At 54.5% G+C, this 17,824-nt stretch overlaps 1 protein-coding gene across 1 annotated transcript; it reads left to right on the forward strand.

Annotated features, from left to right (window-relative positions):
- Positions 1 to 1,800: 1,800 nt before the first annotated feature.
- On the forward strand, positions 1,801 to 17,607 carry FGF22 (fibroblast growth factor 22). Its single transcript, XM_073323989.1, has 3 exons — positions 1,801 to 2,050; positions 16,773 to 16,876; positions 17,364 to 17,607. The coding sequence occupies exons 1-3, from the start codon at positions 1,801 to 1,803 to the stop codon at positions 17,556 to 17,558; spliced, it is 549 nt and encodes a 182-aa protein (XP_073180090.1). The 3' UTR covers positions 17,559 to 17,607.
- The last annotated feature ends 217 nt before the right edge of the window (positions 17,608 to 17,824 follow it).

A 17,824-nucleotide genomic window follows, 5' to 3' on the forward strand; every position in this document is an offset into this window, starting at 1 on the left:
TTTTAAATATAGGAGCCTATTACCCCCCACCCCCATCCCGATTTTTCACACTTTCTATCTGGTCACCCAAGTGAGGAATAGTCCATCTTTTATAGATAGGGAAACTGAGGCACGGTGACAGGACTTGCCCAGGGTCAGTGGCGGAGCTGAGGTTAGAACTGAGAAAGTTGTGGTGCACACCATCTCTCTGTCTCTCTTTCTCTCACACACACACGCTTGAGTTTCCATGTCACTGCCCCTTGCCCAGCCATTCACACTAGCGCCAAGTGGATGTAAAATGACAAGGTGGCGATTGAGGGGGCAGTTGCAGGGAGTCCCTGACGTTGAAGGGAAGGAGGGGGGGGTCACACAGGGAGCTTGTGGGGTGCAACAGAGGATGGAAGGAGCCCTGGTGGCGTGCGACATAAGGTCGGAAGTGTGCAAGTGACTGCACCAAGGACAGGGCAACAGGCAGCCCCATGCATGGGCACACATGATCCCAAACACACGCACAGTCATGCACATACGCACGCACACATGCACAAACATGCAAAGGCGGACAAACATGCACACGCACACACATGCATGTACACACGTACGCACACCCCCCCACAGATATGCACACACGCACACGCACACACATGCAAACATGCATATGCACGCACGCACACACACACTTGCGGACAAACACATACACCCGCATGCACACGCCCACGCAAACGTGCACACGCACGCACACACAGATATGCACACACACACACACAAACGCAAACATGCACACACACACACATGCATGTACACACGTACGCACACACCCCCACAGATATGCACGCACACACACACATGCAAACATGCATATGCACGCATGCACGCACACACACTTGCGGACAAACACATACACCCGCATGCACACGCCCACGCAGACATGCACACACATATGTACACACGTACGCACAAACACAGATACACACGCACACACACAAACATGCACACACACACACGCACACATGCAGACCTACACCCGCATGCACACGCCCACGCAAACGTGCACACACACACATGTACACACGTACGCACACACACAAACACAGACATGCACACGCCCACACACGCACACATGCAGACCTACACCCGCATGCACACGCCCACGCAGACATGCACACACATATGCCCGCGCGCACACACACACGAATGCAGACAAACACGCTCCCCCCTTCTATGCAGACACGTGCAGACACAGATCTACTCACACACGCGCGCACCCAGACCTTTAAAGGCCTCGCAGATTTATGAATGAGAGGAGCCGCCCCGCCCTCCGCCCGCTGCCATTGGCTGGGACGTCGCCGGGCAGCCCCCCCCCCCCCCCCCCCCCCGGAGAAGCGGCGGCTCTGTCAATGGCAGGAGTCCCCGGGTCCGGCCGGCCCCGCGTGGCGTCTGCTCCTGCCGCGGCTGAGACCGGGACGCGGCCGGCGCCCGGGAGTCCCCGCTGCCGCCCGCTCTGAGCCTGACTCCAGCAGCGGCCGGGCAGGGAGCCAGGGCTGGGGGCACCCGCCCGCTCCTGCCTGCCCTGGCTGGGCTTCCCCAGGGGCTGCTGCCCGCTGACCCCTTCCTGGGGGTGGGGGTGGGGGTGGGGGTCCCCCCTGCCCTAGGAGCCCTGCGGGGAAGCTGGCACCGGGGATGCCCCCGGGGAGCTCTTGGCTGGGCTGGCGACGAGCCCCGCGCCTCCCGCCAGCCTGAGCCCGGGCACGTGCTGGAACCCGTCGTAGCGCATGGTCGCACCTGTCCCGCCTGCCGCCTGGACCTCCTGCCCCCGGGACTGCCATGGGGCGGCGGGGGCTGGCCCGCCCCTGCTCTCTCTGGCTCTGCCTGGCCCTCTCGCTGCTCGCCGGATCGGCCCACGGGGACCCGTCAGGGAGCAACCGCTCGGGGGCCACCAGCAGGCGCCCCCGCAGCTATAATCATCTGGAGGGCGACGTGCGCTGGAGGAGGCTGTACGGCGCCACCCACTTCTTCCTGTGCATCGACAGCAGTGGCAAGGTGCAAGGCACACGGTGGAAGGAAAGTCCTAACAGTGAGTCTGGAGGGCACTGGGGTGGGGGAGTCCCCAGGGGACATTAGAGGCCTGTGCCCCAGGTATCAGGGGCTAGTGGTTTGAGCACTGGCCTGGGAGCCAGGAACAGGTCCTTTCTCACCCCTGCTCTGCCTCTGGCTGCAACCCCGGGTGCATCACTTTGCCTCCTCGTGCCTCAGTTTCCCTGTCTGTGACATGGGAGACAAGACTTGGCGGGGAGGGCTTGGTTAATGTGTGTAAAGGGCTTTGAAGGTGGAAAGCTCTGTTATTAATGGTCCTATCCCCACCCCCCGGGCCCTGATCCTTCCTACCCTGTTGGTGGACCTGTTATTAATGGTCCTATCCCCACCCCCCGGGCCCTGATCCTTCCTACCCTGCTGGTGGACCCGGTCCTTTTGTCTGGCTGTTTGGAGCCCGGGTTCCCCCAGGTTCCCACTCCCATCACAAAGGAAAATAACAGGAAGAGAGTCACCATGAGGAGAGGTGCTTGCCCAGCGGGGTCATTACAAGCATGTTAACTCTCAGAGATGTACATAGGCCCTGGGGAGCATCCGTGTATATGGATGCCAGAGTGGAGAGGTGGTGTGCTGGATATGCTGCGGCAGGTGTTTTTTCTGAGGAATTTTTCGGGGATTACTTAGTGCTGTTTGGCCCACTGCTACAGGGAGAGAATGCCATCAAAGGCAGCGGGAGTTTTCATTGCATTGAGACCACCTGATCGAGCACGAACATAACCATAACACACTGAGCACTTCCCATCGCTCGATCACAAAGTGCTCCACAAAGGTGGGTAGGCGCCGTTATCCCCATTTTACAGGCGGAGAAACTGAGGCCCGAGCGGGGAAGCGACTTACCCAAGGACAGGCAGGATGGACCATGCGTCACGAAGAGAGCAGGGGTTTTCAAAGACGGGAAGCTCCGTTTAAAGCAGAGCTGGGAGAGTTTGGCTCTAGCTGCAGCCATGAACCATGGGGCCGGATCCAGGTTTCTATTCCAGTTCGGATTCAGGCTCATCTCTCACAGAAACTCAAGTAAGGCCCGGACTTTCAGAAGTGATTAGCAACAGCTTGAGCTGCTTCAGAGAAGCCTGATTTTCAGAAGGGACCCGAGCACCTGCTCTCTAAAGTAGCTTCAAGTTGGGTTCCCAAACTCACTGCATCACTTTTGAAAATCTTGCTGTAAGTATGCACTAGAAGATCTCCTGCAAGGCCACCGGAAATCTCCAATTCTCCCCGCATCCCAGCCCTGAGGCCCAGCCCCTGCAATCAACACCTGGCCTCATCAGGCCATCGGGACAGCAGCTTCTTGTCTGGTCGCTAATAATGCTCTTTTTGGTTGTACTTGGCACCTGCAGCAATTGTTTGCCCTGTGATTGAGTCACCTGTCCAGCTCCATGCAGCGACGAGCTCACACTAGATCACAGGGCCACTTGCCTGCTGCTAATGAGGGTCAGGATGGGCTTGTGACCTGGGACTCGGGGGATCTGGGTTCACTTGCCAGCTCTGACACTGACATCTTGTGCAGCCTTGGGTGAGGCACTTTAAAGCCCAGATCCTCAACGATATTTAGGCATCTAACTCCCATTGGTTTGAATGGGATCTGGGCTATATACCTCTGAGGACCTGGGCTTTAATCTTTTTGGCCCTCAGTTCCCCATCTGTAAAATGGGGATAATGATCCCTTTTCCCTGCCCTTTGGCTACACTATTGTAAATTCTTGGGCTCTTTTATTCTCTATATGTTATCAATAGGTGCCTGATCTTGGCCTCATTGGAAAACGGAAAATTGGAAAACGTCCAGTGGAGGGCAACAAAAGTGATTAGGGGTCTGGAACACATGACTTATGAGGAGAGGCTGAGGGAACTGGGATTGTTTAGTCTGCGGAAGAGAAGAATGAGGGGGGATTTGCTAGTTGCTTTCAACTACCTGAAAGGGGGTTCCAAAGAGGATGGATCTAGACTGTTCTCAGTGGTAGCAGATGACAGAACGAGGAGTAGTGGTCTCAAGTTGCAGTGTGGGAGGTTTAGGTTGGATATTAGGAAAAACTTTTTCACTAGGAGGGTGGTGAAACACTGGAATGCGTTACCTAGGGAGGTGGTGGAATCTCCTTCCTTTGAAGTTTTTAAGGTCAGGCTTGACAAAGCCCTGGCTGGGATGATTTAGTTGGGGATTGGTCCTGCTTTGGGCAGGGGTTGGACTAGATGACCTTCTGGATGTCCCTTCCAACCCCGATATTCTGTGATTCTATGATTCTTAGAGACGCTCTTGTAGTGTTAATACTTAGAAGAATCGCTCTTAAGATGAGTTGGGCTTGAACCAAATTTCTGTTGGAGCGGGAGGCTCAGAATCCAGGTCTGACTTTTTGCAGACTGAGGCATCCTCTAGTCTTAGCACCCCTCCGCTACATTAATCCTGGCCCACTCCAAGCCCGCTTCCCAGACGCCTGGAATTCTACCCAGCTCTCCCTGTGCAACAGACTGGCCCTGAAATGCAGCAAGGAACTTTGCGCATCTGCCTTTGCGTCAGTGCCCAGAACCGCATCCTAATTAACGTCAGGAGGCCTGGGCAGATGCATGGAGGCCTGTGTTTGTTACAGGAGGCCAGATATTGCTGTTATGATACCTTTGCATAGAGCCCGAGTACTTAATAGTCAAATACGAAGGTGAGGCCACTGTCCCAAATAGCGTGCAGCCTGACCAGATCGGACAGCATTATGGTATGACATCTCGAGTGCATTAAGGAAGGATCAGGGAAAATCACAGCAAGGGTATCAGGAGCATCCCATTGCCTGGCTGCTTTGCTACAGCAGGGTAACCTGCATCCCCCAGAGAGGAGGTGTGGGGAGGAGCCTGATGCTAGGAGACGGTAACAACAACACAAGATTAGGCCTTTCCCTGGGGCATGAGGCTGGCTCTTTGCCTTCTCCACCAGCCTCTAATCAGGAGGGCCACACCAGGCTGCTGGCAGGAGGAGGTGGCCAGTGGCCCCTGTATGCTGGAGGGTCTCAGTTCATCAGGGTTCAGCTGTAAATATTTTCACTGTGGAAGCAAAGTCCTGATTCAGTTCCACTCTCTCCCTGCTCTGCCGGTCCCCACCCCTCTCCCATGTCCTTGATAACAGCGCTGCAGCTCCTGGCCGGACTTGGCCCCCAAATGCGGCCACGGAGACAGGGATGGGAGGCTGATGGTATCTTGAAGAGAAAAGCTCTGGAGCCGGGAAAGCTGCCTGAGATCTGTGCACAATCTGAGGGGTTGACTCCTGCAGGAGTTGGATCCTGTCCTCGCTTGCATCCAGGCAGTTCCACTGACCCTAACGAGGGTGGAGTCTAGCCTAGCGTGGCTAGGTGATGACTAACATGGCCCAGATCGGCCAGGGTTACCCTTCCCTGTGAGTTTGATCCAGTTTATTATTGGTGTGACAGTAGCACCTACAGGCTCCGGCTGAAATCTGGACCCCATTGTGCTGGGAAGCGAACAGTCAGAGAGACTCTTCCCCCAGAAAGTTTACAATCATAAGAAACAAGACCGACAAAGGATGATCTCTATTGTACAGTTAGGGAAACTGAGGCACAGAGCGACGGGCCTGACTCCACACAGGGGCTCAGTGGCAGAGCCATGTCTTTCCTCTGAAGCTGATGGTTGCCAACACCAAGGGCCCAAGTGGGAGGATTGCGTCGCCCTTCGCTCCTGCCAAGCTCCCCAACAGGAGCCGAAGGCTTGGAAAGGAATAATGAAGGCAGAACAGGGACTCCATATCGGCCCTGGCTAACAGCACGGCCTGGGGTGATGTGGGGGGGCACGGACTTTGTGTGGACGCTGCCGCAACAGAAACATATGCTGTCCTGGAGCCTCCCACAGGGAACTTGGCCAGATCAGCTCCTCCTGGGAGCTCTGATTGCTGTGCAGCCCCCGCTGCTAAGCCTGAGACTGGCCAAGGTGGGATCTAGCCTTTTACTGGGGTGGCGATTTTATTGGGCTAGGGCACAGAGACACTATCGGGTTTGAACTCCCAGGACAGATCCAGCCGGGACTGAGAGCAGACCCGCTTGTGTTATTTTTAGAGTAGCAAACGTCCTTTGTTGTTAACAGCAGCAGTCGCAGAGGATCATTAAACCTGACTGGAGTCGCAGCCACCTAATTAGCTTCTCACCACCCAGGCTGTTTGCTCGGGGCTTTGCTCAGACCGTGCAAAAGACGACCGGTCGGTTTCACTGGTTTCTAGCCAGCGCCAGGTCCTGGCTCCTGGGTACGAGTGCAACCCTGCGACAGGTGGGTGGCAAATGCCACAGAGGAAGAGGTAAATTTCCCTTCTCCCTGGGAAAGGATCTGACCCCTCCCGTTTTAGACAGAAGCCAACCAATAACCGAGGGGCTTAAGAGAAATTTTCCCATAAGTGCCTGCTGCAGCGTTTCACGCACCTTCCTCTGAAGTAGCTGGTGCTGGGGCCTGTTGGAGACGGGGTGATGGGCTCTTAGTCTGATCTAGCAGTTTCTGTGCTCCCATTGATCCCAGGCTTCGCCAGCACTGGTCTTTGTAAAACACCACTTTCATCCTGACCGTGTCCTTTTAATGGCCGCGATGAGCCAAAATTAGAGACTGGGGACGGTGTGCTGTATGCAAAACAGGGACAGAGAAAGTTGCTTAATGGAGCCCAGTTTTGCTCATGCTAAGAGATGAAGTGGTGCCCAGCTGAGTGTGAAAATCTAAGGGAGATGTTTTCACAAAAGAGAGAGGCTGGGGTCTTACTCGGGAGATGCCCCATCCTGGCTCCCCTCCACACACAAAACTCTAGGGCTGTGGTGCTTTAAACCTGGGTTACCTGGCCCATCCTGTCCTGAATGCTGGGTTCACCCAGCTGGTAACCCACCCTCTTTGCAGGGAGGATGTGGGCTTGCACCACTCGAATGCTTCCTGTCCTCCAATGCCTTTCCACAATCCCCCCTGGGTGCCTGGAAAGACAGACAAATCCTCCCACAAGTCACTGGGGGGGGGGTGGAAATCAGAGAGCAGCTAGGCTGATTGCAGCACGGGATATGCCCCAGGAGCCCAAGCACCAGCCCACGAGGAGTGCTGCGCCAGCAAGGGGCGTGGCTTTGCAGCACTGTGACCGCTCACCCCTGGGCTGAGCTAACCCAGACTCAGCTGCTGATCCCCCTGCGTTGCTCCCACTGTCCTGGGAGCTGCCCACTGCAGCAAAGCCCGGGGCACATGCCCCAGCGGCTGGGTTTGGAACGGAAAGTCCCACCGGAGGTTTTATCCTCTGCTTCCGGGGGTGCTGGGGGAGAGGAGAGGGAGAACAGAATGGGCCTCCTCAATGGGTCCTGGGCCTGCTCCCTTGCCATCAGTAGGAGCCTGTCCACAGGCTGCCATGGGTGCTGGAGCAAGCCCTGCGTCGGCAGTTGGTGGGCTTGCGTCGGGTCCGTTCGCCTGCAGCTACGTCAGGACGCTGTGGCACAAAGCAAAGTAAGGCGCCTGCTGGCTGCTTCCAGAGCGAGAGAGACTAATCTCTGTCCTTGCCAGCAGGGGGTGCTGCGGGAAACAATCTGCCCTGGTCGCCAGGGCCAGAGGATGTGGCCAGAACCCCCTTGGCATATAAATCTATGGCAGCTTCTCCCCAGCTCCAGAAATGAGCCTGCCCCTCTCTCCAACTCCTTTGTAACAGCCGCTGCAGCCACCCCAACTGGGACCATGTTGAATGGTCCTTTCATGTAAAATAATTTGGCCTAAATTGTTATCTGTCCATCCATCCATCTGTGGAGCCCAACATGCATGCATCTGTCTGTCTGTCTGCCTCCTATGGGGTCTGGAGCCTTCTCCCTTGCTCAAAGTTCCTGCCAGTTTCCCACCCACCTCCTTTACCCTGACCAAGGACAGCTCCTGCCACTTCTCCCGTCCTCATTTGCTCGGTCGCCCCTGGGAGCTCTTCCCTCTCTCTGGAGAGTAAGAGCACATCCTCTGCCTTCCCCCCATGTGGGGCCTGGGGCAATGGGGGAGAATTCTGGCTTGCTGGTGCTGGCCCATCAGAACAACAGAGATTGATTGCAAATACACCAGTGGACTGAGCTGGGGAGCACTGAGTGGGTATCTAGACCCACTCCCCCCGCTCCCCCAAGCCTCTGCAAGGGGTGCAGGATGCCAGGTGCCTTCCAATTCCCGGCCAGCTTCCCCATCCGTGAAGTGCAATCGGAAACAATAAAGAGCCAGGTGACCTTTGATCCTCAGAGGCTGCCAGGCTTCCTCTGAGCTGGCCTCGTTAATGAAAGACTTCCTGCCTTGTGATCACGCACAGCCGCTCGCCTGCCCCTGGTGGTCCTGCTCTGGCCCTATTTACGAGGGATGTTTGAGGCATGAACCAGACCAGATTTGGCTGGAAACTCCAGGTCTAGGACAGCAGGTCAGGCGGCAGCTGCGAAAATGCACCTGGCTCCCTGACTCAACCCTGGGCTCTCTCTTGGTGTCCTTTAAGCCGCTGCACGCGTGGCTCCGTCCGTGCATCATGCGGCACCCCCTGCAGGGTCACTGCAGTCTGCACCTGCCCCTTGCACCTCCCCTGTGTTTAGACGGCAGACTCTTTGGGGCAGGACCAATCGACCAGTGCCTGAGTAGAAGGGTGGACTCGCTGCAGGTGGGCCCCCTTGTGGCGGGGCAGGGCTAGCAGGCTTTGTTCGAATGCTCCTGCCGAAGGTTGCTCCAGCCCTGCAAGGGTCAACTCTTCGGCCAGGTCGTAGTTTGTTTCCACGCCTTCCGGGGTAAGAGAAAATCCAACACAGCAAATGTCCAATGTTGTTATGACAGGTTTGCAACCCACGACTCTGGGCCCCGTGGTCCGTACTCACCCTTGTCCTGGGGTATTCAAAAGTCCTGATCCCCTTGTCTCTGCAGGTTTTTTCTCCACCACCTTCCCTGGTGGCTGGTAGAGGAGCCCAGGCCCCTTCTCTCCTGTAGGTTCCAGCCCAGGAAGCCTGTAGGGAACAGCCTGGGTCTGTCTATTCAGACTCATCCCTGCTGCTTCCCATAGGCGTCTTCCTACCCTGGGCTGGCAGTAGGCCTTTCCCCACAGCCCCCTCCTGGGACCACCGGGCAGCTGTATTTCCCTCCGGCGCTCCAAGGTTTCAGCCCTCACCCTTCCTTCAGGGCTGTACGCCCCAGCATTCTTCCCTAGCACTCACCCACAAATCCCCAAACCACAGATACAATCTTAAGCCCCTTCTGCCCTTCCCAGTCTCCTGCACTGCTCTGCGCCTTCTTGCTTCCTCTCTCCTGGGTCTCCCGCAGCTGAGGTTCACCTGATTCCTTTCTAGGTGGCCTTGCTTAATTAACCCCCTCCAGGTGCCAGCAGGTAGGCTGATTGAGTGCTGAAGCTCCCACAACCCCTCTCAATGCCGGTGTGGGGCATATACCCCCATCCAGCCTGGTGCAATGGGGCTCTGATCCCTCGCTCCTCCAGTGATACAAAGAACAAGCGGGACGCTGTGCTGAAAACCCCACCTGCCCCAAAGAAAAGAGGGTCTGTCAGTGTCACTGAGTGGATTTCACACTCTCTCCTCCCAGGGCCACAGCCACTAAGGGGGATGCTTCTGTAGCTCCTGGTAGGAGTGTGTTTGTCCCCCTCTAGTGGCAAATCCACAAAAGAGGGTAAGAGCCTGGGGGAGTTACTCCTTTCGCTCAAGCATTAGAGGTGTGGTGGTGCTAAGGAGGGCAGGCCTCCAGCACGGTACGTGGGGGAAGGAGACACCCTCCTAGGGAACCACTACTGTGGAGAATGGACACAGAGACTGGAGATCCCGCCCCAGAACTGGGTTTAATAGGAGAGCTGGGATTTCCCAAGAGTGTAGCATAGTAATAGAAGTGGTAGCATGGTCTAGAAGTCTGAGCAACCACCTGCGGGCCAGGAGCTCCTGACCTGAGGGCCTGGCTCTGCTGCTGACTTGCTGTGTCAGCTTGGGTGACTCACAGCCCCTTTGTGCCTCAGTTTCCCCAGTTGCAAAATGGGACTGAAAATACTTACCTCACTCCCCAGGGCGTTGTGAGAACTAGCCCTTTGCAAAATGCTGCAAGATCCTCGGGCCCCCGACAAAGGCAACATGAACTCTCCTCACACGACTGTGCGAGGGGGTGGTGCTAAGGACCCTGAGTAAGGCTGGCTGCGTCGCATCGGTGAGGGCAGTGCAGCTTGCCAGTGCCAGCATTGGGGGCGGTGAAGGAGTCAGCAGCACACGGGCGGAGCCGTGTGTCCGTGCGGAGGCTCGCTACCCCCAGGGTCTTGGCCAGAGCAGGAGCTACGGGAATCTGGAGATGGAGTTTCCTGAAACTGTGCTGGGTGTTTCCATTGTAAACCCTGCCTTGTCTGGCCACATGCCTTTTGCATTAGTGTCTCAGCTAGGAGATCTGCCAGCCACTCACCCACCTCTGGCCAAGCACAGAGCCAGAGCCCAGGTTAGTTGTGTATTACAACTGCACCCCTTTTCTCCTCATGTACTCCCCCACCCCCACCTACTCAGACACCCGCTAACAATCCACGGGACATAAATCCCCCCCCACCCCTGTCCACACACACACACCCCCCCCACTCATCCATCTGCATTCCCTCCACTTGCACTCACATCCACCCACATTCCCATGTGCACACACCCTCTGCCACCCCCATTCTCACATCTCCTCCTCTCGTTCAAACACACCCCCGGCCTTGCACTGAGCCCCCCACCTTCCCTTTCGTATACACACGTCCTCCACCCCTATTCTCACAAGTACGCAGGCCTGCACACCCCTCCATCCATTCACACCGACACACTGCACCTTTGCCTCCCTGTCGGGCAATGCATGAAATGTGGACACGTGCAAGCTACGTGCGTGGCACGTACATCTCCACTGCATACGTAGCACAACGTGTACAGGGGCAGGGTACATGTGTAATGCATGTCACATATTATTGTATATGGGCAGAGCATCTGTACGGGATTTGTTTATGCAGGTAACGTGTAGCATGTACATATGCAAAGCATGTACCCATGCACACGTATACACGCTGCAAATACACCCAACCCCTCTTTGCCCAAGGCTGCGTCCTCTCTCTCTCCCTCCTTGGAAGGTGGGTCAGCGATTTGCAGGCTGACATGAGGAAGTCATCCTGGGCCTGGTCAGTCACCGAGGACGTGGCTCACGCAGCTAGGACACGGCCGGAGTTTCCTAAGAGGAAGGGAAAAGCAGCAGTTTGGAAAAAACCGAAGCCAGCGACACTGGGGAGCGGGGAAGAATTGCAGTTTTACCACTTTAATCCCTTCAGTTCCTCTTTCTTCATGTTTTTTCCCCCCCTGCCACTCAGCGAAAGCAGCCAGGAACTAGGGCCAGGCTCTCTGCTCCCCTTAGCCTGCAGGGCCTGTTCTTCACAGACCCCAAAGGCACCGGGAGCTGACGAAGGACCCCTGGGAGGGCGCTGAGGTGAAAGAGCCCGGGATGATCTAAACAGCGGGGTCCGTACCTGAAGATCAGGAACCACGTTTCGACTAAACACACAACACAGCTGCTAATTAGGAGGAAATAAATCAGGGGTCAGCGCTGGTCAAAGACTGACCATTTATTCCAGCCACGTGGAGGTTTTGCTTAGATCCCTTGCGCCTGGCTCTAGGGAAGCAGCTGGTCCCAAGGGAGAGGGGAAAATAAATCACACAACAAATCTGGACTTTTCCCTGCAGGGAAATCCGTCCCCAACTTTCATCTCCTTGACAGCGTGAAAGGACGGCTGTGGCTGCGGCTAATGCAGCTAGGGACAAGCTGAGATGCTTTTGTTCTTTGCTCTTCCTCAGAAAAGGCAGGCCTGATCTCACGGGCCGTGCAGCTCGTGATCAAAGTGCTGGCCTGTTTTTCAAGGTGGAGATCAAAGAACATAGCAAGGGGACAAAAATCCCAATTCCACAGCCAGCGCCTGATGGGAACCATGCTTTTCCTTTCGTACAGCACCTTTCATCCCAGGATCTCCCAGCACAAGTTGCTGGGCTGGTAGAGAAGGAGAGGGGAATTCCCTCCCCTCTAAGGCCTATTGGGTGCAGTTCTCTGGCTTGTGTCATGCAGAAAGTCAGACGATGAGCATAAATTATAGGGCCCGAACAGACTGTTAAATCTCATCCCAGGGATTTTTCTTGGCTGACCACATGAGGCACCAAGAACACTATCCACCCCGCGTCACACAGCGAGTCCCAACTCCTCCTCTGCGGTACCAGACTGCATGCGTTCCTACGCTCACAGCACCTCTTGTGACTCAGTTGTGCTAGGCCCTTGGGAAAGGTCTACCTGAACCTCCAGCTTTCCTCGTCCCTCCTTAGTTTTGCTCATGGTGGTGAGACACTTCCCAGATCCCTGTGACAAATGGCAGTTGTGGGTCTCCTGGATTTTGTCCAGGCAGTTCTTGTGCTGGAACATGACGCCTGATGTTAGCAGACCAGATATTCGAAAGGACCAGCAGCAACTCGGTGTTTGTTTGGTCTCGTAATCCTGGTTATTCTCATTGTTTGATTCAATTGGACATCAACTAGCTTGGTGGGGGAAGAGCTTAACCACCCTGGAGCACAGCAGAGAGCTAACACCGAGCTGAACAGTGTGTGCACGCATTTGCCCCCCCCAGGTTGAGCTGGGAAGCTTATTTGGGGGTCATTTTTGCTCATAATCTTCTCAGCTATGTGGGTGAGGCATTCTTTGGAGGTAAGCATACAAGCTAGGAGTTACTCCTCAATATACGGCTAGCGGGTCCCATGCCCGTTGTTTTCCACTCAAGACGACGTGGAGCTCTTGCGAAGCATTGGTGTGACACAGATGGAAGTATGACCACACAGTCTTTGACACCTGGGTCTGTAGACTCCACTTCTTGCAAGAGTCCGATGCTACCACGCCTTAGTTCAGGTTGTCCCCAATCTTTTGGAAGTCTGTCTCTTGAACCGAGGCAGATGTCATCTGCATACCTGAATGGCCTTGAGGGGGGGGGCAGATCATTTATCAATATGTTGGGGGCAAGAGCAGATCCCTGGAAGAGTCCATTCTTCTGGATCCTCCGTGTGCTCAGTTTACTGCCTAACATCACCTGGAATGGTCTGTTTCAAAGCATCCTGTCGGGCTTAAGGGGCATCTCGTCCCATTCCCGGCTCTCGAGGGCAACTGGAATTTGTCTCCTTGGTTGCGAGCATTTTACAGAAAGAAAAAACACTGATACAAACGGTGTTTTATTGAAGCAATAAACATTCCTGTTGAGCTCTGGTCAATCTCAGCAGATAACTCCAGGACGGAGCAAAGCTGCTCCTGGCACCTGAGAACCAGGCCAACCCCTAGTCCCCACTGGAAGCCAGGAAAGAGTGGCAAGGTTGGGAGAAACTTCTACCTGACCAGCCAACCCTTAACAGTTTGTACTGAGGACAGTCCGATCTCTTTCTAGCCTGTTCTCACTTCTTTAGGAGTCAAACTGGACTGTAGTCGAACACACTGTTCCCATGCAGAATGCAAAGGAAAGATCAGCTCCCGCACGGCCATTGATTCAGAAGCTAGCAGGAACCTTCTGCAGACCTTGGTCCTGGCGCTGATGTTCGCTCCAGCAGAATATGGTGGAGCAGTTTAGAGCAGAAGGCAGCATCCGCATCTGGTTGATGTGGAACTGAACGCAGTGACACATACCATTTGCAGTTGCCTTCGCCACACATTAATATTTAATTTGTATCTACTGGCACACAGAGCTCCCCCAAAACTTAGACAAGGCGCCATCCTTTTGTAGCAGCCATTCACATTCATGCCCCGTGCCAATCCCAGATGGATCATGGCACATCAGGGCTGACAACTGTGTCCTCGGAGAGTGGCAGCAATTCTGGGATCGAGAGACCGGCATGCTGATGAATTTCAGTAGTCCTAATTTACCTGCTTGCAACTTGGGATGCAGATCCTAGACTAGGCTCCACAGGCTGCTGACTGCATGGGCCAGAGCAGCTACCACAATGCAGAAAGGTGACTTAGTCCAATCTTCCCCGTGGGAGGGTGGGGCAGTGAGGCAGAGAGTTCCACATGTGGGGCAGGAGTGCACGTTTAGAAGATTGGGGGGGGGGGGACTGCAACACCTTGGTGCCCTCGATGATGCAGCCATTAGAGGGCCAAACAGTCAACTTGTGGCACGTACAAAAGAAGAAATCACCACCACTCTGTGCCTCAGTTTCCCTATTTGTACAAGAGGGATAATGATGCAGACCTCCTCTGTAAAGCACTTTGAGATCTACTGACAAAAGAGCTCCATCTAACCACTAGGTATTAGCAACATAAAAACAAATCACTCTAAGGACTTTGTCTGCATTCAGGAGAGCTGGCAGCAGTCTGAGTAGCTGGCTCCTAAGCACAGACAAGGGCAGGAACTGTTTGCACTGATTAGCTCAGTCAACATCCACACATGCTTGTTATCAGGACAGACACCAACTAGTCTGGTGAGCTACATTAGTTTTCTTTCAGAGTAGCAGCCATGTTAGTCTGTATTCGCAGCAAGAAAAGGAGGACTTGTGGCACCTTAGAGACTCACCAATTTATTTGAGCATAAGCTTTCGTGAGCTACAGCTCACTTCATCGGATGCATCAGTTTTCTTTGTGCATTCCAGGGCATTCGGTGTTGTCTGAGCTCCTGGGGATAGAGGCTTTGGGACAGATCTGCAGGTGGCATAAAGTCACTGTAGATCTATTGAGGTCAATGGAGTTTTTCTGCTTCACACCAGCTGAGGATCATCTCTTGAGCTGAATCGAAGTGAAAAGTCAAAATTTCCTAATTTATCACACAATGAAAATTCCTCGATTTCATTTCCAAAACATCGAAACGACACAATACGGAGATATTTTGACTTTAGTTCATTTTGTGCTATATTAAAAGTCTAAATATTTTGACTTTGGTCTGTATTCTAAATTATACTGTAAAAGTTGAAACAATAAAGTCAAAACAAATCGCTTTGATAATTTCCTGTCCAGTGTCGGCAACATCGATACGTTTTGCCAGTTCCGTGAAGTCCGCATTTTCTGACGGAAAACGGGCATTGGAAAATTTGCAAGCAGTTCTACTGAACACGCAGTCAGCACTCTACAGATAAGGCCGGGCAACCCAAGGAAACTGGATTTCTCTCCCTTAGTGCATATGGCGCAGCTCTGTGCTATGGGCTGGATCAGCTTGGAAGGATGAAGGCCCCAGAGCGGAGCTCTGCAAACCCAGTCTTCCTTTCCAGCTCTGAATCAAAGGGTCTTTTTGTTTTGTATTGTGGCAGGAAGGAGAAACCTCTCCAGGCTTGGAGGAACTGAAAGATCTCTCTACTGTGTGCTTTGGGCAGGGGACTCTCCTTTTTACACCTAGTGCAGTGTGGCCCCAGGCTATCACAAGACAAATAATGAATACTACTAAACAACATATCACACAAGCATCTTGTCGAGCTCTGAAGCAGTCTAGGGCTTACCTTGGACTTATTTCTGATCTTACACTGCTGAAAATCGGGAGTCACTCCATTGATCTCCACGGACTGACTCCAGATTTTCACTAGAAGAACCAAGATCAGCGTTTGGCCAAAGAGCTCCTCGGTGAAATTGCATCATCTGTCCCCATTGCATTCAGCCCAAAAATCCCAGCGTGGCCAAAGCCTTGGCTTAGATTGAAGCTATTTGGAACACGGGCTCTCTTCACAGGGTGTACGGACGCCTAGCGGAGTGGTGCGCTGATCTCTGATTGGGAAGCTCTTGGTGCTCCTGCAACGCAACCAATAATTGGGAGGCCGTGTTGCCCAGTGCCCAGCACACTGGATTGGGAGTCAGGAGACCTGGGTTCTAGTCTCACCCCTGACCTGCTGTGTGACCCTGCCAGTCACTGCCGCGCGCAGTGCCTCAGTTTCACCTCCCACCTGTTGTCTATTTAGATGGTAAGCGCTTTGGCCATGCACTGCTGGTTATCCCGCCATCCCGCCTTAAAGCTCTCCTCGGCCAGGGGATTTCAATGCAGCAATTTGTAACTCAGTCACTCACTGGTTCACTTTCCAGCCTCCAGTCGCTCCCCTGTCCAGTGACACATTAACGCTCTCAAGGGGCAAGGAAATATCTTTTATCAGACCAGCTTCTGTTGGGGAGACACAAGCTTCACTGCATAATGCAATGCCTTGTTAGTCACGTGACAGCAGCTGTCTGGCTCTCAGCTTTCGGGCTGCTGGGGATGGTTTGAGTCTTTAACGATGGGAGGCATTCAATTAACTCAAGCCTCCTGGGGACCATTACTGGGAAATCAGAGGTCAGGCAAGCTGGGCTAACACCTGCATTGTACATGCGGGCAGGGTGCGAAGGGAGCGGTAGGAACATGTTTTGCTACCGGCAGCCTCATTGACAAAGGTCCAGCTAGAACCCTCCACACAAGGGTGCCCTCGACAAATTCCAGCCTAGCCGCCTGCACGCTGCCTCCCTTGAAAAGTTTGAATTGGATGAAAGGCTTCTTGGGTATTGAGTGGTATTGCTGTAATAAGCTGCTAAACAGCTGCCACCTTCCACCCCAGAGGTGGCTGCATTTCAGTAGCAGGCAATGCGATGGCTTCCATCAGCACTCGTACAAAACAGTGCTTTGCTGGCTAACGAAATGAAGCGCCTTGGCCCTGCGCCATGGCAGCCCAGCTGTTCTTCACGCCCGCTTGCGGCACGGGTACACTCTCCCAATTCAGTGCCCTGAATTCTCTGTCCCGTCCCCCCCCCCAGGCATCCTGGAGATCCGGTCGGTGCGAGTGGGTGTCGTAGCCATCAAATCCGTGCACACGGGCTTCTACCTGGCCATGAACAAGAAGGGGAAAGTATACGGGTCGGTAGGTAGCAAGCTGTTTCCCCTCCTCCTCGGATGATGCTCTGTGGGGAGTGCGGCTCGTGGCTTCGTTCTGGACCAGGGATCAGACTGGTCGGCTGGAGAATTTGGGATAGAAGCTAGCAGGACCCTGCTCGGCCCAGCCTGGCATTCAGGATATTGTGCCCGATGCTGCCAAGAGAGGGGTTGGGTAGCTGCTTAGAGACAGGCAGCCTGCTGGAAGGAAGCCCTCACTGCTGGGGGGCCTGTAGCACATCGCTAGGAGAAGAATCCAGGAGTCTTGCCTCCTGGCCGCTTACTCGGTTAGACCCCACTCCCTTCCTGGAGCACGAGCTCCCCGACTCCTAGTCCCCTCCTATAACCTCTGAACTTCATTCCCGGTCAGAAGCTGGGGCTATAACCCCAGACTCCTGGGGTTCCTTGCTCCAGCCCCCCCGTCAGAGGGCACCCCCCCAGCCGCACCGTACTCACGGTCCTGTTTGTCTCCCCAGAAGGAGTATAACCCCAACTGCAAGTTCAAAGAGCGCATCGAGGAGAACGGCTACAACACCTACGCCTCACTACACTGGCGCCATGGGGACCACCACATGTTCCTGGCCCTCAACGGCCAGGGCAAGCCCAGGCAGGGGGGCAAGACGCAGCGTCAACACCTCTCCACTCACTTCCTGCCCATGCTCGTCTCCTGAGACGCCCGCGGCCGCCCTGGACCGAGTCGGGCTGGGGTTTGTATGTTTTTTTTTTAAAAGGACTTTTTTGTGCTATTTATTATTTTTTGTAACGAAAAAGGAGATGGGCTCTCCCCCTGCCCTCCAGCATGGGGAGCAGCGAAGGATTTAAAACCACTGCTTTGGACCTGCTCTCCAGCAAGCAGTGCCAAACCAGAGCCAGGACGCTGGCTCCCCCTTGAATAGAACTGGCTCCCCGTGGACCAGGAAGTGGAATGATCCTGCTG

Source organism: Lepidochelys kempii, chromosome 25, assembly GCF_965140265.1.
Source record: "Lepidochelys kempii isolate rLepKem1 chromosome 25, rLepKem1.hap2, whole genome shotgun sequence".
Classification (NCBI taxonomy): domain Eukaryota; kingdom Metazoa; phylum Chordata; order Testudines; family Cheloniidae; genus Lepidochelys; species Lepidochelys kempii.